We start from the raw sequence: 16,475 nt of genomic DNA on the forward strand, positions 1-16,475 counted from the left end.
CTGCAAACAAATGAATCAGGAATTGAAATACAGGTACAGATGTTTCCATTGGCATCCTTTCTAAGTATCTTACAATTTCTGTAATGCAAGTTTATTTGTGTTGAAGGAGTTCAGCTCAGTGAATATTTACCAGAGGTGAAGGACTTGCTGCAAGCAGATGAACTTGGCAACTTGAAATCGAATCTTTATTTTGAATTTGTGCTAAAGGCAAACTATGAACACTATGTTCAAGGACAAGCATGATGACTCAACATTTTTGAAAGTAGAAATTTCTAAAGAACTGAGTTAAAGCAGTGTATACTTCTTTACATTCTGTACGTACTTCATTAAACCTTTGTAATAAAGTTTATACAGTAATGTGTTTGGCTTTTGAAGTGAACAGTCTTTACAATATAGCTAAGTCTCTTAATTTTTCTCTGGGATACTTACTTTCTCTCCCAATGGCTGAAAATGTATGGTTGAGTAGATCAAGGGCTAACAGCAATCTATAGTTATACATAAACTTTAGCCAGTCTAACAGCTATTGAGATGTCTCTCTGGGCATACGCTGTGGATTATGACTGGGTACAGGTGGTTAGATTGTATGGAGATGAGTCGGAAGGGCGGGGGCTGAGAAATCCCATCAGTACGTTCAAGGCTTGACCAGAAATGTCCACATTACTAGACACTTCAAGCTAATTTTAACAAAGCTAAAGCCCAGGAATAAGATACCCCAACAAAGAGTGCCAGTCCTTTGATATACCATTTCCCATCTCCTTTCATTTTCTGTGCCTCTTTTGGTTTCACGTTTGTTCTATACTTTTGTCTCGTGTGCAGGAAGTCTCAGCACTGGCGGCACATACACCAGGGGTGAAATCCTGGCCCCATTGAAAACCATGGGAGTTTTGCCATTGACTTCACTGGGGGCAGGATTTCACCCCAGGGGTATATATTGGGGAAAAATACAGTAAATGTTAAATGATGGCTGAATATATAGCTTTTTGGAGTAAGAAATTAAAGCCACAATTGTGTAAAGCACTCTGCTTAGAAAATAGGCTTTTGGTATAAAACTTTGCATTGATACAGCACCTTCCATCTGAAGAGATCCATGCAAAAATGGATAGGTAAGTAGTCCCCCTTTACAGAAAAGGAAACTGGCACAGAAAGGATAAGTGACTTGCACAAGGTCACTCCTGGTCAGTGGCAGACGGGAATAGAACCCAGATCTCCTGACTCAAAAATCCCCTGGCCTAGCAAATACATCAGTCTTTCAACTTGTACATAAATGCAGTTTTTCACATAAATTTTCAACAAATCCAGAGCAATTTTTTAGATTAAGATTACAAATACAAAAGTTATCTATAGATTTTTACATTTTTAAAACTGAGATTGACATTTTCACCCTACAGTAATTGACAATAAATGCCTAGAACCTAAGCTCACAAGAAACCTAGAAAGCAGTTACCAAAGTGAGAGTCCAGGAAGACCTTCCTTACTCGAAGACTCGTTCTTTACTAGTAGATGCCAACTTACCCCAGTTCACTTATCTCTGACACGATGATAAAAAAAAAAGTCCATGTAACTCTTAAAACATTGTAATGGTTCTCATACTGAAATAACAGGTTTAATTTAAAATCATATAAAAATTGCTTTAATCTGACAAATCGCAGGAGGAGCTTTTCTTTTACAAATAGTTTAATGTCCAGAGATTGAATGCAGAGCAACTTGCATACCCTTATGCTCTACTTGCCCTGGCTAGGTGCCTGCTAAAACAACTTGATCCAACAGCTGAGAAGGTCATAAGTTAAATCAGTTGAAGAGAATCCAATTTCTAGTTTAAAAAGCACAGCTATCGCACCATTGCTTCCCCCCTCCCTGTGCTAATACAGTGCTCGGCTGAAAGGCTGAACATGTTTGGAAGAATAGACTTAGCTAGAGGTGTTCTAACTAATATGGAAGCGATACTCATTAGCAACCTTGTAAAAAGTCAACACAATTAAACATCACCTGTTTCTACAGTATTACATGGCTGTGAGAGCAGCAGGTAGAATTTACAGCTTTGACTTTACAAAAGGGAATAATTCAAAGTATTGGAAATTTACTTACTCATGTAAAACACAATTTTAAATGGAAACGGGATCTCAAATTATTTAAACTAAACTAAACATTTAGGAGATGGGAAATGGTATATCAAAGGACTGGCACTCTTTGTAGGGGTATCTTATTCCTGGGCTTTAGCTTTGTTAAAATTAGCTTGAAGTGTCTTGTAATGTGGACATTTCTGGTCAAGCCTTGAATGTACTGATGGGATTTCTCAGCCCCTGCCCTTCCGACTCATCTCCATACAATCAAACCACCTGTACCCAGTCATAATCCACAGCGTATGCCAAGAGAGACATCTCAATAGCTGTTAGACTGGCTAAAGTTTATGTATAACTATAGATTGCTGTTAGCCCTTAATCTACTCCAAAGAAAAGGTTATTTAAGCATTCTGTTTTGCAGAAAGTCAATATTTATAGGTTGTAAGCTCCTGCAGGCAGATTGTTTGTCCTGCGCAGCATGGAGTATACGTCCTCAACAAATGAACTGTGTAATGTTCACAGCTAAGGCTCTTTGGTCTAGTGCTGGTGTAAAAGGTACTTTGAATTGATATAGTACCTTTCATCTGAGGATCTCTAAAGCACTAGGCTGTAGGCAGTAGATTTAAAACCAAACTTATTTTAATAACTTCCATACTCAAACTGAAGTTCAATATTTGGATATTAGGAATGTTCAATGTGTTCACCATGTCAGTATAAAATTTGAAAGGTCAAGATTATTGGGTTATTGTCCCTTTGCAGCTGCTTGTTCATTCTATGCAGTCAGAACTCCGTGATTCCTGTTGGAGATCTGCTTCTATTAGGGCAAATGGGGTCCAAAGTGTAAATTGCAAGAGTTACAGAGTTAAGATTTGATATTTGCTCCTATTTCCAAGCTTTTCTGATAATCCGTTCTCTAAAACAAAACTTTATGGTGAACACTTCTCTTATAGAATAGACTTCTCTCAAATAGGGGCACAGAGAAGATGTCTTCATTTAGCACTACATATGAATGTCACGGGTATCCTATTTTGCTTCATAATAGATCTAAAAAAATTGCAATGAAGGGAAACCGTTACAATAAGTATAGACTACTACCTGTTCCTGCAAGAAAGTTTTCAGTTAGCCATGTGGTTAAATTAAACAGGGGAGAAAATGTTCTCAAATGTTTTTTTTGGGGGGGGAGGTGTTACATAAGTTTTATAATTAAAGAATGTATTAAGCATTTCTTTCCTTGTAGAGGATATAAATCATTTTAAATGTCCAACCCTCACTTGTAAAATCACAAGTTTAAGAATAATGGGAAAGGGTGTGAAGTTGAGATTTGTATCAAGATAAGTGGAAGAAATTGGACATTCCACTACGGAGATCAGTTTTATTCTTGCCCTGGTCTTATTGCTGAAATGTGAACTGACTTGTCGCTGTGGTGGCTGAGCACTGAAAAAATAAATAAATATTGGTTTAGCCCCTTGTGCCTATCCTAGGTTTTAATCCCAGAGAATGTATACAGGGGAAGTGGCCTTTTATGTGGAAAAATAATATTGCCACCAGGCATTTGTCTATATTGAATTGCTATTTATCATACTTAGCGATAGTATCAGTTTGAGATACCATGAGATTTGTTGTAGGAAAACCAAAATGGTATATATCCAGTAATTTTTTTTTCAAAACTTACAATAAAAGGTCACTGACAGTGCTTCCATTGTTAATATTTTAAGCATGGTTTATGCCACCACATATGGATGACTGGACTACAAATACATCTCTCATGAAATAACTAACCTGTACTTTAGTCTGCTTCTGAGCATCTTTTTTTAATATCTGATTGTGATTCCTTAAAATCCTCAGGAAAGGTAGTTTCTTTTTATGGTGAATTTATGTAGGTTCAGTTTTAGTCAGAGTTTGGGAAGAAGGAAGAGGAGAAAGTTGCAGAAAAAATCATTATTCCCCCAGCCTGTTTTACAACAATAGCATGGCAGGAAGTGGAAATGGAAAGCAGCAGCAAAAAGACATAGGGTGCAGCCAGAGGCGAAGGGAAGAGCTGCCAGACTAGGAGTTGCAGAGATTAAATGTTCGAGAAGAAGAAAAGTCACCTGTCTCCTGATAAACCTTGCTGCTGTCTTGCAGCTGGGGAAATCCAACTGCAGAAAATGCCTTCTCCTTCATAGTGGTTCCTGGTAGCACAGAGACTTCCTTCTCGCACTTCTTTCTCTACCCCACATTTTAGTAGTCCTTTTTTCAGAAAGATTTTCCTTTGGTTACTCCTACCCTAATTTCTCCATAGTTGGTTGCTACAAACCAGACCTGCTTTCTTCATCTCCTTTACCTGATTCTTCCTTCTAATTGTAACAAATTTCTAAAGAAAGTCTTTCACCTATGCCAAATAGAATCTCTGCTTATTCAGAGCCTGGCTAGATGAATAGTTAATTCCCCTTTATTTAACTATGGAGTAGTTTCATCCAGTCAGAGGCAGCTTATCAGTAAGACTAATATACCTTTTTAAAACCCTTATGGATGAGCTATTCTGAGTCACACATCAAGTCTGTGTTCTAAGCCAATCAGAACTCAGCAGGTCAATAATGGATACAGTTCATAACTGCAGTTGGAGTGCACCAGGATCCAACAGCTAGTGGTTAAATCTACATCAGCCTTCTGGTATTAGAAATAGTCACTGATATAAATTTTCCCAGGACCAATATCTCTTGAAGGGTTTCTTTAGCAATCATCCACCGCTACCCTATGCATTTTTTTCATATGCAGCTTTAAACCAGACCCAATAAAATCTGTGTGCTTTAAAGAGCTCACTAATATGAAACTGATTTTTAAATGTAAGGTCAGATCCCATATAGGGCAAATGAAACCATGAGGGGGGCATTGTGTATAAGTAAATCATAATCTACTGTTTCCTTTTCAGTGTTATTTTCATCTGTGCTAACTCCCCTTCTTACCTACACAACCTGTTACTTTTCTAAATGTGTTTTCCCCCTTTTATGTCTATTCTCTGTTGGGGTAAATACAATTCCTATTTATGGAGGAAGAACTGACCCTTCCCTGATTTGGCAAAGAATTGTACAAGAATTGAATGGGTACTTAATAATGTTCTGTGATCCCTACCTTTAAAATTTAATTACAAGCATTTTTTCAGGATGCCTGAAAGTTACAAACCTCTCCTCCTCAAAAAGAAAAGGAGGACTTGTGGCACCTTAGAGACTAACCAATTTCTTTGAGCATAAGCTTTCGTGAGCTACAGCTCACTTCATCGGATGCATGTAGCTCACGAAAGCTTATGCTCAAATAAATTGGTTGTGGCACCTTAGAGACTAAGTCCTCCTTTTCTTTTTGCGGATACAGACTAACATGGTTGCTACTCTGAAACCTCTCTTCCTCAATAAGTCTTGTGGTAGATGCAGCCAGGCCTTTGTTAGCCTAGATATGTAATTATCTTGCTGGTTGCTGAAACTATAAGTAGGAAATGTAGGAGCAGTTTCTTCTACCTAATTTTACAGAGAAATAGCCTATAAAAGGATATTTTATGGTGGAAACACTTCTACCTTTATCTTCCATAGAGAAAAACCCTGGTGAGCATATGGATTCCTTCCAGCATATGTGTACATTATGTACTTTAGAACAGTAGATGTTGGTTACCATTGCTCTAAGTGAGGCTGCCTCTCTCTTCCACTAACTTTTGTCACCATATCTGTCTTTCCTGACCCGCTAAACGATCCATTTATTTCAATTCTCTCCTAAGCAGCTGCTGTGCTTCCTATCCTAACAGAAGTTCGACAACTACCAGCTGGACTTCCAGCCTTCCCCAACCCAAAATGACCATTAAACCTCTACGTGACCATAAGTAGATTCAAATCCCTGGAGAATTTTTTTTAAATATATCTGAATGTATCAGTGGTACAAATAGCATAAACAACAGCAGACCCACTGTGCATGGGAGCTGTCCAACCCATACTGGCAAGGAGCCAGAACGTGGGTCTTTCTCATCTATATATAAAACTGATTTTGCACAGCGTTTATTATTATTATAAATAGCTGCTGCTGTGCAAGATTGCATTTTTCTACCAAAAAAAAAAAAAATCTGCCGTGATTAAGACAAGGAAACGTGGCCCCCTGCGCGGGCCCTTCCCCCTGGGATGGAGAATGCTCATTAGGAGGCAGCGTCCCCCGAGCTGCCGGTGTGTCTGACACAAAGGGGCCGCTTCAAGAGACCCTACGCAAGTGTGCCTGGCTCGCCAGGGCGCTGTGCGCTAGGCGGCCGGCATGAAAGTGGGGAGCGGGAAGTGAACGGCCAAAGGCAGGGGCCTTGCTGGGGGGCCCGAGCGGCGCTGGAGAGGTCCCCGCCGCTTGGCTCCCGGCGGGCCGGCGTCAGAGCCCCTTGCCCCCGGCCAGCCCAGGCCGCTCACCCCGCGGCGCAGCTCTCCGCCCCTCTTCCTCGGGCTGAGCCGGGCTCGCCTCCCCCTGGCTGCCCCGGGCCGGGGGCTCCCTGCGCCGCCTTCTCCTTTCTGGGTAGCGCGGGGTCGGGATTATTTCGGACACGAGCCCTCCCGGCCCCTTCCCCTGGCCCGAGGCGGGGGCCGGGGAGGGCCCGGCAGACGCTCCTTATACGGCCCGGCCTCTGGTCCCTGGGCCCGGGCCAGGAGCTCCTTCTTTGGGCAGCCCCGCGGCCGCGCGGCGGGTCTGGGGGGCTCCGGCCGGGCCAGCTCGCTGCCCAACACCCAAATATGGAGACAGACGGGGAGACATTCCTGCGGCCGGCGGGGGAGGCGGCGGCGGCGGCGGCCCTATAAAGACCTGCCGGGGCCGGGCAGCTCACCGAGCTGGAGAGCCGCGAGGAGCCTGAGCCGGAGCCGGAGCGGAGAGCCAGGAGCCACCCGAGGTGAGCCGGGGGAGCCCCGCGGGGCGGGGGCTGAGTCCGCAAAGCCCAGGGAGCGCGGCGCGCCGCCAAACGCCCAGCCGGGGCCCGAGACTAAACAGTGTCTGGGGAGCCGCCAAAGCGCCAGCCCCCAGAGGCGGGAGCCTGCCCTCCGCTGCGGAGAGCGAGCGAGCAGGCCGGGCTGGCTCGCCAGGCTTCTGCCCTCGTGCTGCTGGGGAGGAATCGCGTCTACACGCGGGGGCACAGCTCGGATCCCTCGCCAGGCAGCGAGAACCTAGCGCCTCTTGCCTGGACTGCGGCCGATCTGCCGGGCAACTTCCCTGGCGCTGGGTGGAGGGAGAGAGTGCTAGCAGGTCCGCGTTACCTACCTCGCCAGGACCTCGTTACTGATCGTAATGAACAGGGACATCGTTTAAGTGGCCCCTGCTGAGCCAGTCTTCTCTTTGATTGTAGCCCGGCGGGGCGGGGTTCAGATTGTAAGGAAAAGCACAGTACCATAGATTTTTACTGTTTGGATTTTAACTATTTGTGCCATCCAAGATGGCACTGGAACTTGGATTACTTCGCAGTTTCTTAATTCCATCCAACTGAAAGCAGCACGTGTATTGTTTCAAACGTCTAAAACCCTTTAATAACTAGGCGAAAAGTAACTTTTGAAAGTTTATTCTTCCTGTCTCCAGTTTTTGCCACACTGTTGAATCAAAGTGCCTGGCCTTTATTTTGAAACTGTGGCTTACTATTGTTATCCTGATAAAGGTTTATAATGATTTCTCCTAAATACTCTTGGCCGCTATGATCTACTTTAACTTGTGTTCCAGATTGATGAGATTTTTAAATCAATTGAAGATGATTATAGGATCACAATTTTTACCCTCCCCCCACCACCAAATATAATCACTGTGTGTAGCTTAACTGTATATATTAAAACTACCAGATTACATGGTGACAATCTCTAAACTTGATAAAATGAGGATCAAGGAATAAAGAATGCAGTTTACTGAGGATGTGGTGGATTAATTCTATTAGTTCTTTGAGCTAATTTACAATTTCCTATAACCCATACTGAGTGGAATAAAGATTTTAAAATAGAGTTATAACATTGAAGGGAAGGCTGGATCTACTTTGAGTTTAAAATGTGATTTTAATTAACCACTTTAAAGTAGCATAGAAGTTTTTTGTTTTAAATCAAACCCTTTGAGATGCCCATTGGACCTTGCAGCCCCATTCTGAAGCCACGCCCCACTTTACCCCGCACCTTCTGTGGGTGGGGAGAGCCTGGCTCCTCTGGGACAGTGGATCAAGAGTGGTGAGACTGCGGCTGTGTTGCATTGTCTCTCGTTGGCTCTTACAGTGGTTTGATTTTCTTGCCGTTCCCCAGAAAGCCGACACCATGTGTGATGAGGATGAGACCACCGCGCTCGTATGCGACAACGGCTCTGGCCTGGTGAAGGCTGGCTTCGCCGGGGATGATGCTCCCAGGGCTGTGTTCCCCTCCATTGTGGGCCGCCCTCGCCATCAGGTACGATGCCCTGGCTTCTAGCCGTTCCAGGACTGCAGCTTCACAGAGGTAGTGGTGAAAAACCAACCCCTACTTTCTGGGGAAAGTCCCTAATCACGTGGGAGAGGCTGACCCCCCTCCATAATGGGACTGAGTACTTTATATGCCAGCTGTGCTACAACTGCCTGCTGTCACACCAGCTGTGACCCAATCACCCTTCCTCCCATCATGAAACTAGCATATATATATATATTACTTACTAACACTTATATAATACACCATCAGTGCCCCACAAATGTGCTCTGTGCTCCATGCAGACACACCTGCTCTTACAATAGGCTGGATTTGCCCTAGCTGTACCCTGTGACTTGGGAGCCTTCTCCTCTTCTGACCTGAGCTGGCTGTCACTCCCCAGGGTGGATAACGTGTGACTCTCTCCCTCCTTCCCCAGAGAGATGTTAAGCTTCCCAACCCCCTTTTGTTCCTCTCTAGGGTGTCATGGTGGGTATGGGTCAGAAAGACTCCTACGTGGGGGATGAAGCTCAGAGCAAGAGAGGTATCCTGACCCTTAAGTACCCCATTGAACACGGCATCATCACCAACTGGGATGACATGGAGAAGATCTGGCACCACACTTTCTACAATGAGCTGCGTGTGGCCCCCGAGGAACACCCCACCCTGCTCACTGAGGCCCCCCTCAACCCCAAGGCCAACCGTGAAAAGATGACCCAGATCATGTTTGAGACCTTCAACGTGCCCGCCATGTATGTGGCCATCCAGGCTGTTCTGTCACTGTACGCCTCCGGCCGTACCACTGGTAAGTGAGGGTAATGGGCCTCAAACAGCACCCACCCTCACCTGGGGGGCATCCACCTACCAGCATAGGTGCCACCCACCCTCACCTAGTGAGGGCACCGACCCACTGGCATAGACTCTTAGACATGAAGAGAGGCCCCCCATTCTGCTTTAGATTGATGTTGCCACTAGTAAAAACCAACTTTGCCTGCCCCTTTTCCGTGAGGTCGTGCAGGGTTTGCTCCTTCCCTTGTGACCATTTCCCCAGCCTTGCCTTGTGTTGGCCTAGGGAGGTGCTCGGTCTCACTCACTCTCCCACCCCCTCGCAGGTATTGTGCTGGACTCTGGTGATGGTGTCACACACAACGTGCCCATCTATGAGGGGTATGCTCTGCCACATGCCATCATGCGCTTGGACCTGGCCGGTCGGGACCTCACTGACTACCTGATGAAGATCCTGACAGAGCGTGGCTACTCTTTTGTCACCACTGGTAAGTGGAGCCTGCACGCACACCACCACCTCTGATCGGCAGCACACGGCAGTCACACTTGAGGCTGACTTGTTTAACTTCCATGGGGATGGCCAAATCCTGCAAACCTGCACTCCTTTGTGTGACTAGGGATCACCACTCAGTGCAATGGGCACTTGTACTTAGCTACTTGCTTGTTAATTGGCACAGGTTTGTACTTAATATACACAACCTGAGCTGGGGATACCTGGTGCGTATTTGCTCAGTGTGGTCTTGTTTGATAGATTTAATGTTAAACACGGGGATCTGTATCTGATGTTCCATGTTGAAAATCTGGGACCATGATTTGACTTCCCCCTCCAGTCATATTGTTGACTGACTCTGCACAGTCTCCCCCAGAGCCAGAAAACATGTAGGCACGTTTTTTTGGAGCCCTTACCTGTTCCCCTTGACTTCTGGCTGTGCTGTTTTCTCCTCTCTCCTGTTCCAGCCTTCTAACATCTTGTTTTTCCCTGTGACAGCTGAGCGTGAGATTGTGCGCGACATCAAGGAGAAGCTGTGCTATGTGGCTCTGGACTTCGAGAATGAGATGGCAACTGCAGCTTCCTCCTCCTCCCTGGAAAAGAGCTATGAATTGCCTGATGGGCAGGTCATCACTATTGGCAATGAACGTTTCCGTTGCCCAGAGACCCTCTTCCAGCCATCCTTCATTGGTATATAATCCTCTCTCTCCAAAGAAGTCCTTCCCTTCAGTGTTACTGATCCTTCTGCTTCACTGGTGAATTAAGTGCACTTACCTCTGTATTCCTTTATCTCCTCATGTCACCAGGTATGGAATCTGCTGGTATTCATGAGACAACTTACAACAGCATCATGAAGTGCGATATTGACATCAGGAAGGACCTGTATGCTAACAATGTCATGTCTGGTGGTACCACCATGTACCCTGGTATTGCTGACCGCATGCAGAAGGAAATCACAGCTCTGGCTCCAAGCACAATGAAGATCAAGGTACATTTGACTATATGATTATTGACTCTTATATTCAGATAAGACTTATTTTCAGACAAGTACAGTGGAATAATATATAATACTTAACACTGCTGATCTTCAAAGCACTTTACAAACAATCAGATGCACCCATTCGAACTAACTCTGCCTCTTTGGCAAATGCCATTCCACCTCCCTTAGCATGTTAAGTTAGGTGTAGTAAATCATAAAATGTTTTCTGTGCCCATATATGGTTTGTTTACTGATCAGAGCTCTGCTTACTCTTGTAGATCATTGCACCACCTGAGCGTAAGTACTCTGTCTGGATTGGTGGCTCTATCCTGGCTTCCCTGTCTACCTTCCAGCAGATGTGGATCACAAAACAGGAATATGATGAAGCTGGCCCATCCATTGTCCACCGTAAATGCTTCTAAGCATGTTTACATGATCACTATGCTAACCACTCTCAGGATGACACTGTTGTAAGTTGTAGGTTGTTGAATACCTGCAACAGCCATGTAACTTTCTATTTTGTAACAATTTCTGTTACTGTTGCTGCAAACTCCAAGTGACACAGAGTGTATGTAAAGTGTACATAAATTAATGTATTATCTCGTTTTGTTTATTTTTAAAACCATGCCCTGTGGAAGGAAACCAAAAACTTCAAGAAGCATTAAATCAGTCATTCTGTCACGCCCCATTGGAGTTGGTTATGTCATGATTTATTTCTGTTTCTGGAGCTGAAATCTCTACATACATTTATCCTGTTCTTTAGAACTGGTTACAATTTAGGGAGGAAAAAAAGGTTATGACACTTTAAATTGACATAATAATGATGCAGGGTTATTGTACATAGTAGCAATGCTACATTAAACAAACACACTGGGTTATAGACGGTCAGAGTGCTTCACAGTTAGTTTTCAAAATATATTTAAAAGGCTTTGGTGTCCTTTTTTTTCCAGTTTAAATATAAACCTGAAACTGCTTTCTTGGTTCTGAGAAATACTTAAATATCTCTAATTTTTAGAATTACACCTGATCTTCCTATTCTGTGCTATCATACAGGTACTGCCCTAGCCTCAAGTTCAGGTTCACATTTTCTGCGTAAAATCTTTTTCAACAGATTACAGCCTGGCTCTAAAAAAATGGTCATAGCTGTAATGTGCCCATCTCAGCCTAGACACCTTTTTCTAACTTTTTTAAAAGGCTGTTGGGTTGTAGGAGTTGCTTAAACTCAACAAAAACAAAACTCCTTTTGAAGGAGATGCAGTCTTACGCTGGCCCAACGCCAAAGAGATTTCACTGGACAAATGATCCTATGCAACACATGTGTTGCAAATGCCTCATTGGAACAGAATGTAAATAGTAAGTTTTTTATAACCCATTTCTAAGTGGAACTGACAGGAGAGGGTTTTCCTTTAGAACTACTAGTAAATCACTGGGCTAAACTATATATAACTTAGTTGAGCCCTTCACTCTTTATTTGGCCATTCTGTGACTGCCCTGAAACACTGCATAAAGTAAATGCCCAGTGGCAGACAGGAAGTGGGGCTTAAACATAGATCATTCCACTCTATTATACACAGGCAAATATCAACTACACCTCCTCTTGGGAAACAGGGGCAGTGCCCAGATGAGCCTTGGGAGCTTTCTCACAAGTTAGGCAAGGGACTTTGGCACCTGAGGGAGATCCCTCTTTGAGAAGGGGTCAGAAACTTACTGTTGTGGTTCTTGTTCAATGGCTTCAGACTCTGAGTCAATCTGGTGGCCCTAGTTTGGCTGTCAGTAAATAGTAAAGACTGAATCATAAGATCCAAACCCAACTATGGATACAATTAGGAGGCCCACGGATAAGCCAGAGCTAACTGTTCAAGCTCCCTTTCATTAGCCACAGCATTTCTTCCCTGAGAGGAAGCCACACCTTTTAGCTCTTGATTAGGGGATGGGACTTGGCTGCCCTTATTAATTCAGCTTCAGCAAAAATCCAAATTCTTTCCCCTCTGCTCAGGAACTCCTGACCACTCACTCTTCAGGTGCTCCACCCTCATGGACCCAGCAGTATGAGGGGATTGGAAATGTAACTGGGAGTGGCCAAGTCTTTCAGTCCACTCCTAATAGCCCAGACCCCCTGTTTGTCCTTCTAGTAGGAAAACGGAGATGGGGAGTGTTGTGGTTGTGGGGATGCACCCTAGAGGTCCTGAAGGAGCTATGGATCCTCCTTAATGCGGAGTTGGTAGGCTGGAAAATGGTAAGTGACAAAACAACCAGTTTTGACAGAGTATCACCCTAATGGAGGTAAAATAGGAAGCCAGTAACCCTGTCCCCTGTGTGTTCCTCCCTCATGCCCTGGAATGACTGAAATGGGTTCCTTTAAGCATCGTGGCATGATTCTGTTAGACAGAAATGAATCTCTAAGAGCCTTATTTGATATGGATTTCTTGGTCATGATCCCATTGAAATAATTGCACAGTAAAGTCAAAGAGATCACAAAGATCCCCAAATACTGCATTTGTTTTAGATAAGGGTTTTTAGAGACATAAGGTATGTGCATGTGTGTAAATGACTGTTAGAATAAAAGATGATCACAAAGGGATTCACACTGGTATAGGACTCAATCCTACAAGCTTTAGTCGTGTGGCTGAGTGTTTTCAGGTCTAGACCATTTAGTGTCTTCAAAGTATTGTCAAAGTCAGATTCAGGACTCACATAATTTGTCAGACCACTCTATTTATTAGCAAAGCGCTTTGCTAATGCACCCAGATGTGAACCCCTCTCTGAGGCTCAAGATAACTTATTTATACAGCTAAGCCAAAGCCAATTTAACATGAGAGACAAAAGAAAGCAGAAACTGACAAATATACATACATATCTTATTTGCATACTAACGTTTACCAATCTCCTAGCTCAGTAGGAGCTCTAAGTTAATTAGTTTGAGGACCCATTGTCTCACACTCCTTAATGTTTCTCTTCCTGACAACTATATTTCAACAAACCCTTCAAGTAGCATTTCTTTAATGAATTATAATTTCAATATAATTCATTCTACTTTCACAATCCCTCCTTTTGGTCAAGCTACGCAATGACCAATAATGACTGGGTTCCACATATCAATCGTTCTTTATCTCTTTGTTCATCAATGATATTTAAAATCATCAAATTAGCACTCTGGTTTGGGGCAGCTATCTGTGTAGCATGCCTGACACAATTTTGGATACAACAGGAAAGTAACTGAAAACATACAAAAATTATTAGGATTCCAAACAGGAGAGTTAGGGCTCCCTGAAACAACCAGTTTCCTATGTCAGAGAAATTGAAAAGGTTACTTAGCCACTTTCATAAAGAACTTGGCTCTTCATGGGGAAGATATGCTATTTGTTCTAAGTGACTAGCACGATCTATTACCTCATTGGTGTTGTCTGGTATATACACACAGCAGTCTTTTCCAATGAGAGTACAAGTCCCTCCTTTTGCCGCCAGCACTATGTCCAATGCCTGACGGTTTTGGAGGGCCATCTGTTTCTTTGGCCAGGGTTCTTAAACTTTCTCCAGTTTCATTTGCCATTATTTCAACTGCTGCTTGTAACCTTAGGATACTTTTTGCATGATGTATTACTCCCCCTAATGGTATTAAGGAACCGCCAATGGCCTCTTCCCAGGTTAAGGGGCTTATGTTGTTTACATACCATTGGGCATCTGTTAAGTCCCTTCTTTTTCGCCTGAAATTGCGGAGGCGTTCTCGAGGGAAGGTTCCAAGCACTCAGAATTGTGGGAAGAGTCGGGCGGGATAGCAGATTCCTGACCAATTAGCTGGTAGTGCGGTATAAGCTCTGGTCCCACACATCCAGTGATGGCCTATTAAGGCCAGGAAGGGTCAGTTGCACCCATTTGTCATATAGGTGTTTGCAAAGGAGGAGGAGTATCTCACAAAGGGTACAGGGTCATTCTCCTTACGAGGAGTGGTGTTATTTGCATGACATTGAAAGATTGTATTGTTTTCACTAAGGTTACTGTAGGGGGAACATGAGATTGATTTCTCTGTTTGATCCCAGGTTGAGAAAAAAATTCATATCTCCATACCCGGCCCGCCACTTTTTAGTTTTGTTTGAATAATCCCATACACCATTGGCCACAATATGCTGAAGGCAATGGCTTTTCCCCAGATCCAGCCCTGTCCCATTACATACCCAACACCAATGACTTTTTCCCTCCGCCACACTTATCCATTTAGATGCATTTATTCCCACCGCATCCCAAGTGTCATTGCTGTTCCATATTTTGTTAAACGGACAAGGCCCTCCAGTGAGGTCTGGGGACTTGAGTGGGATAGCCAGGACAGGAACACCAGTTTGAGAGTGGGCTGGGATGTGGCTGCAGACCCAGCAATTAGAAATATTAAGGTTCTGAGCTATCCACACCTGCTGCTGGATAAAAGAATTGTCATCGTGGTCTCCCCAGGCCATAAGATACCAGCAGCCGAGGAACAAGCAGAGGCGCATGTTGGAGGCAAGGCTCTTCTGGTTCTGACAACCTCAACTGAGGGAACCACAGTCACGGTTTTATGCCCACCAGGCAGTAGGCGCTAGGCTCGCTACTGCTTTTTTTTTTTTTGCTCGTCGTCTGCTTCTGGCAACCCTTACGAGAGCGTAGATTGTAAGGTATTGCAGACTGTTCCTCTATGTCTTCTTCCGAAGTCAAAATTGACTCTGCGTTGTCCTGAGGCGATGGTTGGTTCTCTGGGGATGGTGCCTTCTTATACCGTGAAGCATGTATCCACACTGCGATGCCAGATAGTTTAACAGCCGTCTGTGTAGTAAGCAGTACCTGATGAGGACCCTTCCACCGGGGCTCCACGGCGTGCTTTCAATGATGGCGCCATACGTAGACCCAATCACCTGGCTCGAGGTTGTGGCAAGCATCGGAGGTGGGTTCCGTGGGCCAGGCGACTTGAACCTGTGAATGGAAGTGACTTACAGCTTGCATTAGTCCCTTGCAATACTGAAGGAGCGCACTGTGAGTCAAGTTCAAATCTGGAATGGGAGTAATGGTAGTCATAGCTCGCATAGGGTGTCCCAAAACAATTTCAAAGGGACTTAATTTATGCCTTTGGGATGGAGTGGATCTCATGTCCATAAGGGCTACTGGCCAGCTTAATCCTGTAGAGTTACAAATTTTAGCAAGCTTATTCTTAAGTACACCATTTTGTCTTTTCAACTGCATCTGCACTCTGTGGGTGGTAGGGACAGTGCAACAGGTGTTTGATATGCAATATACGGTCCCAGTGTTGAACAAGTTGTCCAGTAAAACGTGTACCCCAATCACTGGACAGAGTAGCAGGAATTCCCTTGGCAGGCATAATATGATTTAACAAACATCTGGCAACAGACAGTGAGTCAGTCTTGCGACAAGGAAAGGCTTCAATCCAACCAGAGAATAAACATACCATAACCAATATAAATTCATATTGTTGACACTTAGGCATTTGTGCAAGAACGGTGCTTGAGGCAGGCCCCGGAACCCCTGGGCCACTTTTACAGGTTTACCAATATTATGGCTTTGGCAAATGGTACAGGCTGCACAGTGGCAGGCTGCAAAAGAGCTAAAATGGGGGGGCCCACCATCCTGTCTTTGTTACAGCAGAGACCATCCCCTCCTTTCCGACATGTGAAACACTGTGTAGCAGGGCAGCCAGAGATGGGTAGAGTGAAAAGGGGGCTACAAAGGTGCCAGTAGGCGAGCGCCAAAAGGAATCGGGATGTAGAGAGCAACCCTGGGCAACCCAGGAT

The 16,475-nt window shown here is 44.3% G+C and overlaps 2 protein-coding genes across 4 annotated transcripts in view; both read left to right on the forward strand.

The window, feature by feature from the left end:
• Positions 1 to 361, forward strand: part of NUP133 (nucleoporin 133) — a 62,343-nt gene extending 61,982 nt beyond the window's left edge. The window contains exon 27 of one of the 2 annotated variants that reach the window (XR_013345683.1): positions 107 to 151. Coding sequence is in view for 1 of the 2 variants with exons in the window: in XM_077813395.1 (XP_077669521.1) it covers positions 107 to 243 (137 nt within the window). In the remaining variant the exon portion in view is untranslated. Of the gene's footprint in view, positions 1 to 106 lie in introns of both variants that reach the window. The other variant, XM_077813395.1, reaches the window with a different exon arrangement.
• Positions 362 to 6,451: 6,090 nt separating this feature from the next.
• On the forward strand, positions 6,452 to 11,390 carry ACTA1 (actin alpha 1, skeletal muscle). Of its 2 annotated transcripts, none has more exons than XM_077813396.1 (7): positions 6,452 to 6,942; positions 8,318 to 8,458; positions 8,930 to 9,254; positions 9,562 to 9,723; positions 10,224 to 10,415; positions 10,532 to 10,713; positions 10,983 to 11,390. In XM_077813396.1, exons 2-7 carry the CDS (start codon positions 8,330 to 8,332, stop codon positions 11,124 to 11,126), a joined length of 1,134 nt encoding a protein of 377 aa, XP_077669522.1. In that variant the 5' UTR covers positions 6,452 to 6,942; positions 8,318 to 8,329; the 3' UTR covers positions 11,127 to 11,390. The 2 variants fall into 2 exon arrangements, with proteins under 2 accessions (XP_077669522.1, XP_077669523.1); XM_077813397.1 differs by lacking the exon at positions 6,452 to 6,942 and adding an exon at positions 7,110 to 7,292.
• Positions 11,391 to 16,475: the final 5,085 nt, after the last annotated feature.

Source organism: Eretmochelys imbricata, chromosome 3 (assembly GCF_965152235.1).
Source record: "Eretmochelys imbricata isolate rEreImb1 chromosome 3, rEreImb1.hap1, whole genome shotgun sequence".
NCBI classification, from domain to species: Eukaryota; Metazoa; Chordata; order Testudines; family Cheloniidae; genus Eretmochelys; species Eretmochelys imbricata.

Excerpts from the sequence above, each read along its gene's own strand:
- ACTA1 (XM_077813396.1), top strand. The coding sequence starts at position 8,330 with ATGTGTGATGAGGATGAGACCACCGCGCTCGTATGCGACAACGGCTCT. Across the intron at positions 8,459-8,929 it reads TGGGCCGCCCTCGCCATCAG|GGTGTCATGGTGGGTATGGG; the intron begins GTACGATGCCCT and ends GTTCCTCTCTAG. Across the intron at positions 9,255-9,561 it reads CGCCTCCGGCCGTACCACTG|GTATTGTGCTGGACTCTGGT; the intron begins GTAAGTGAGGGT and ends ACCCCCTCGCAG.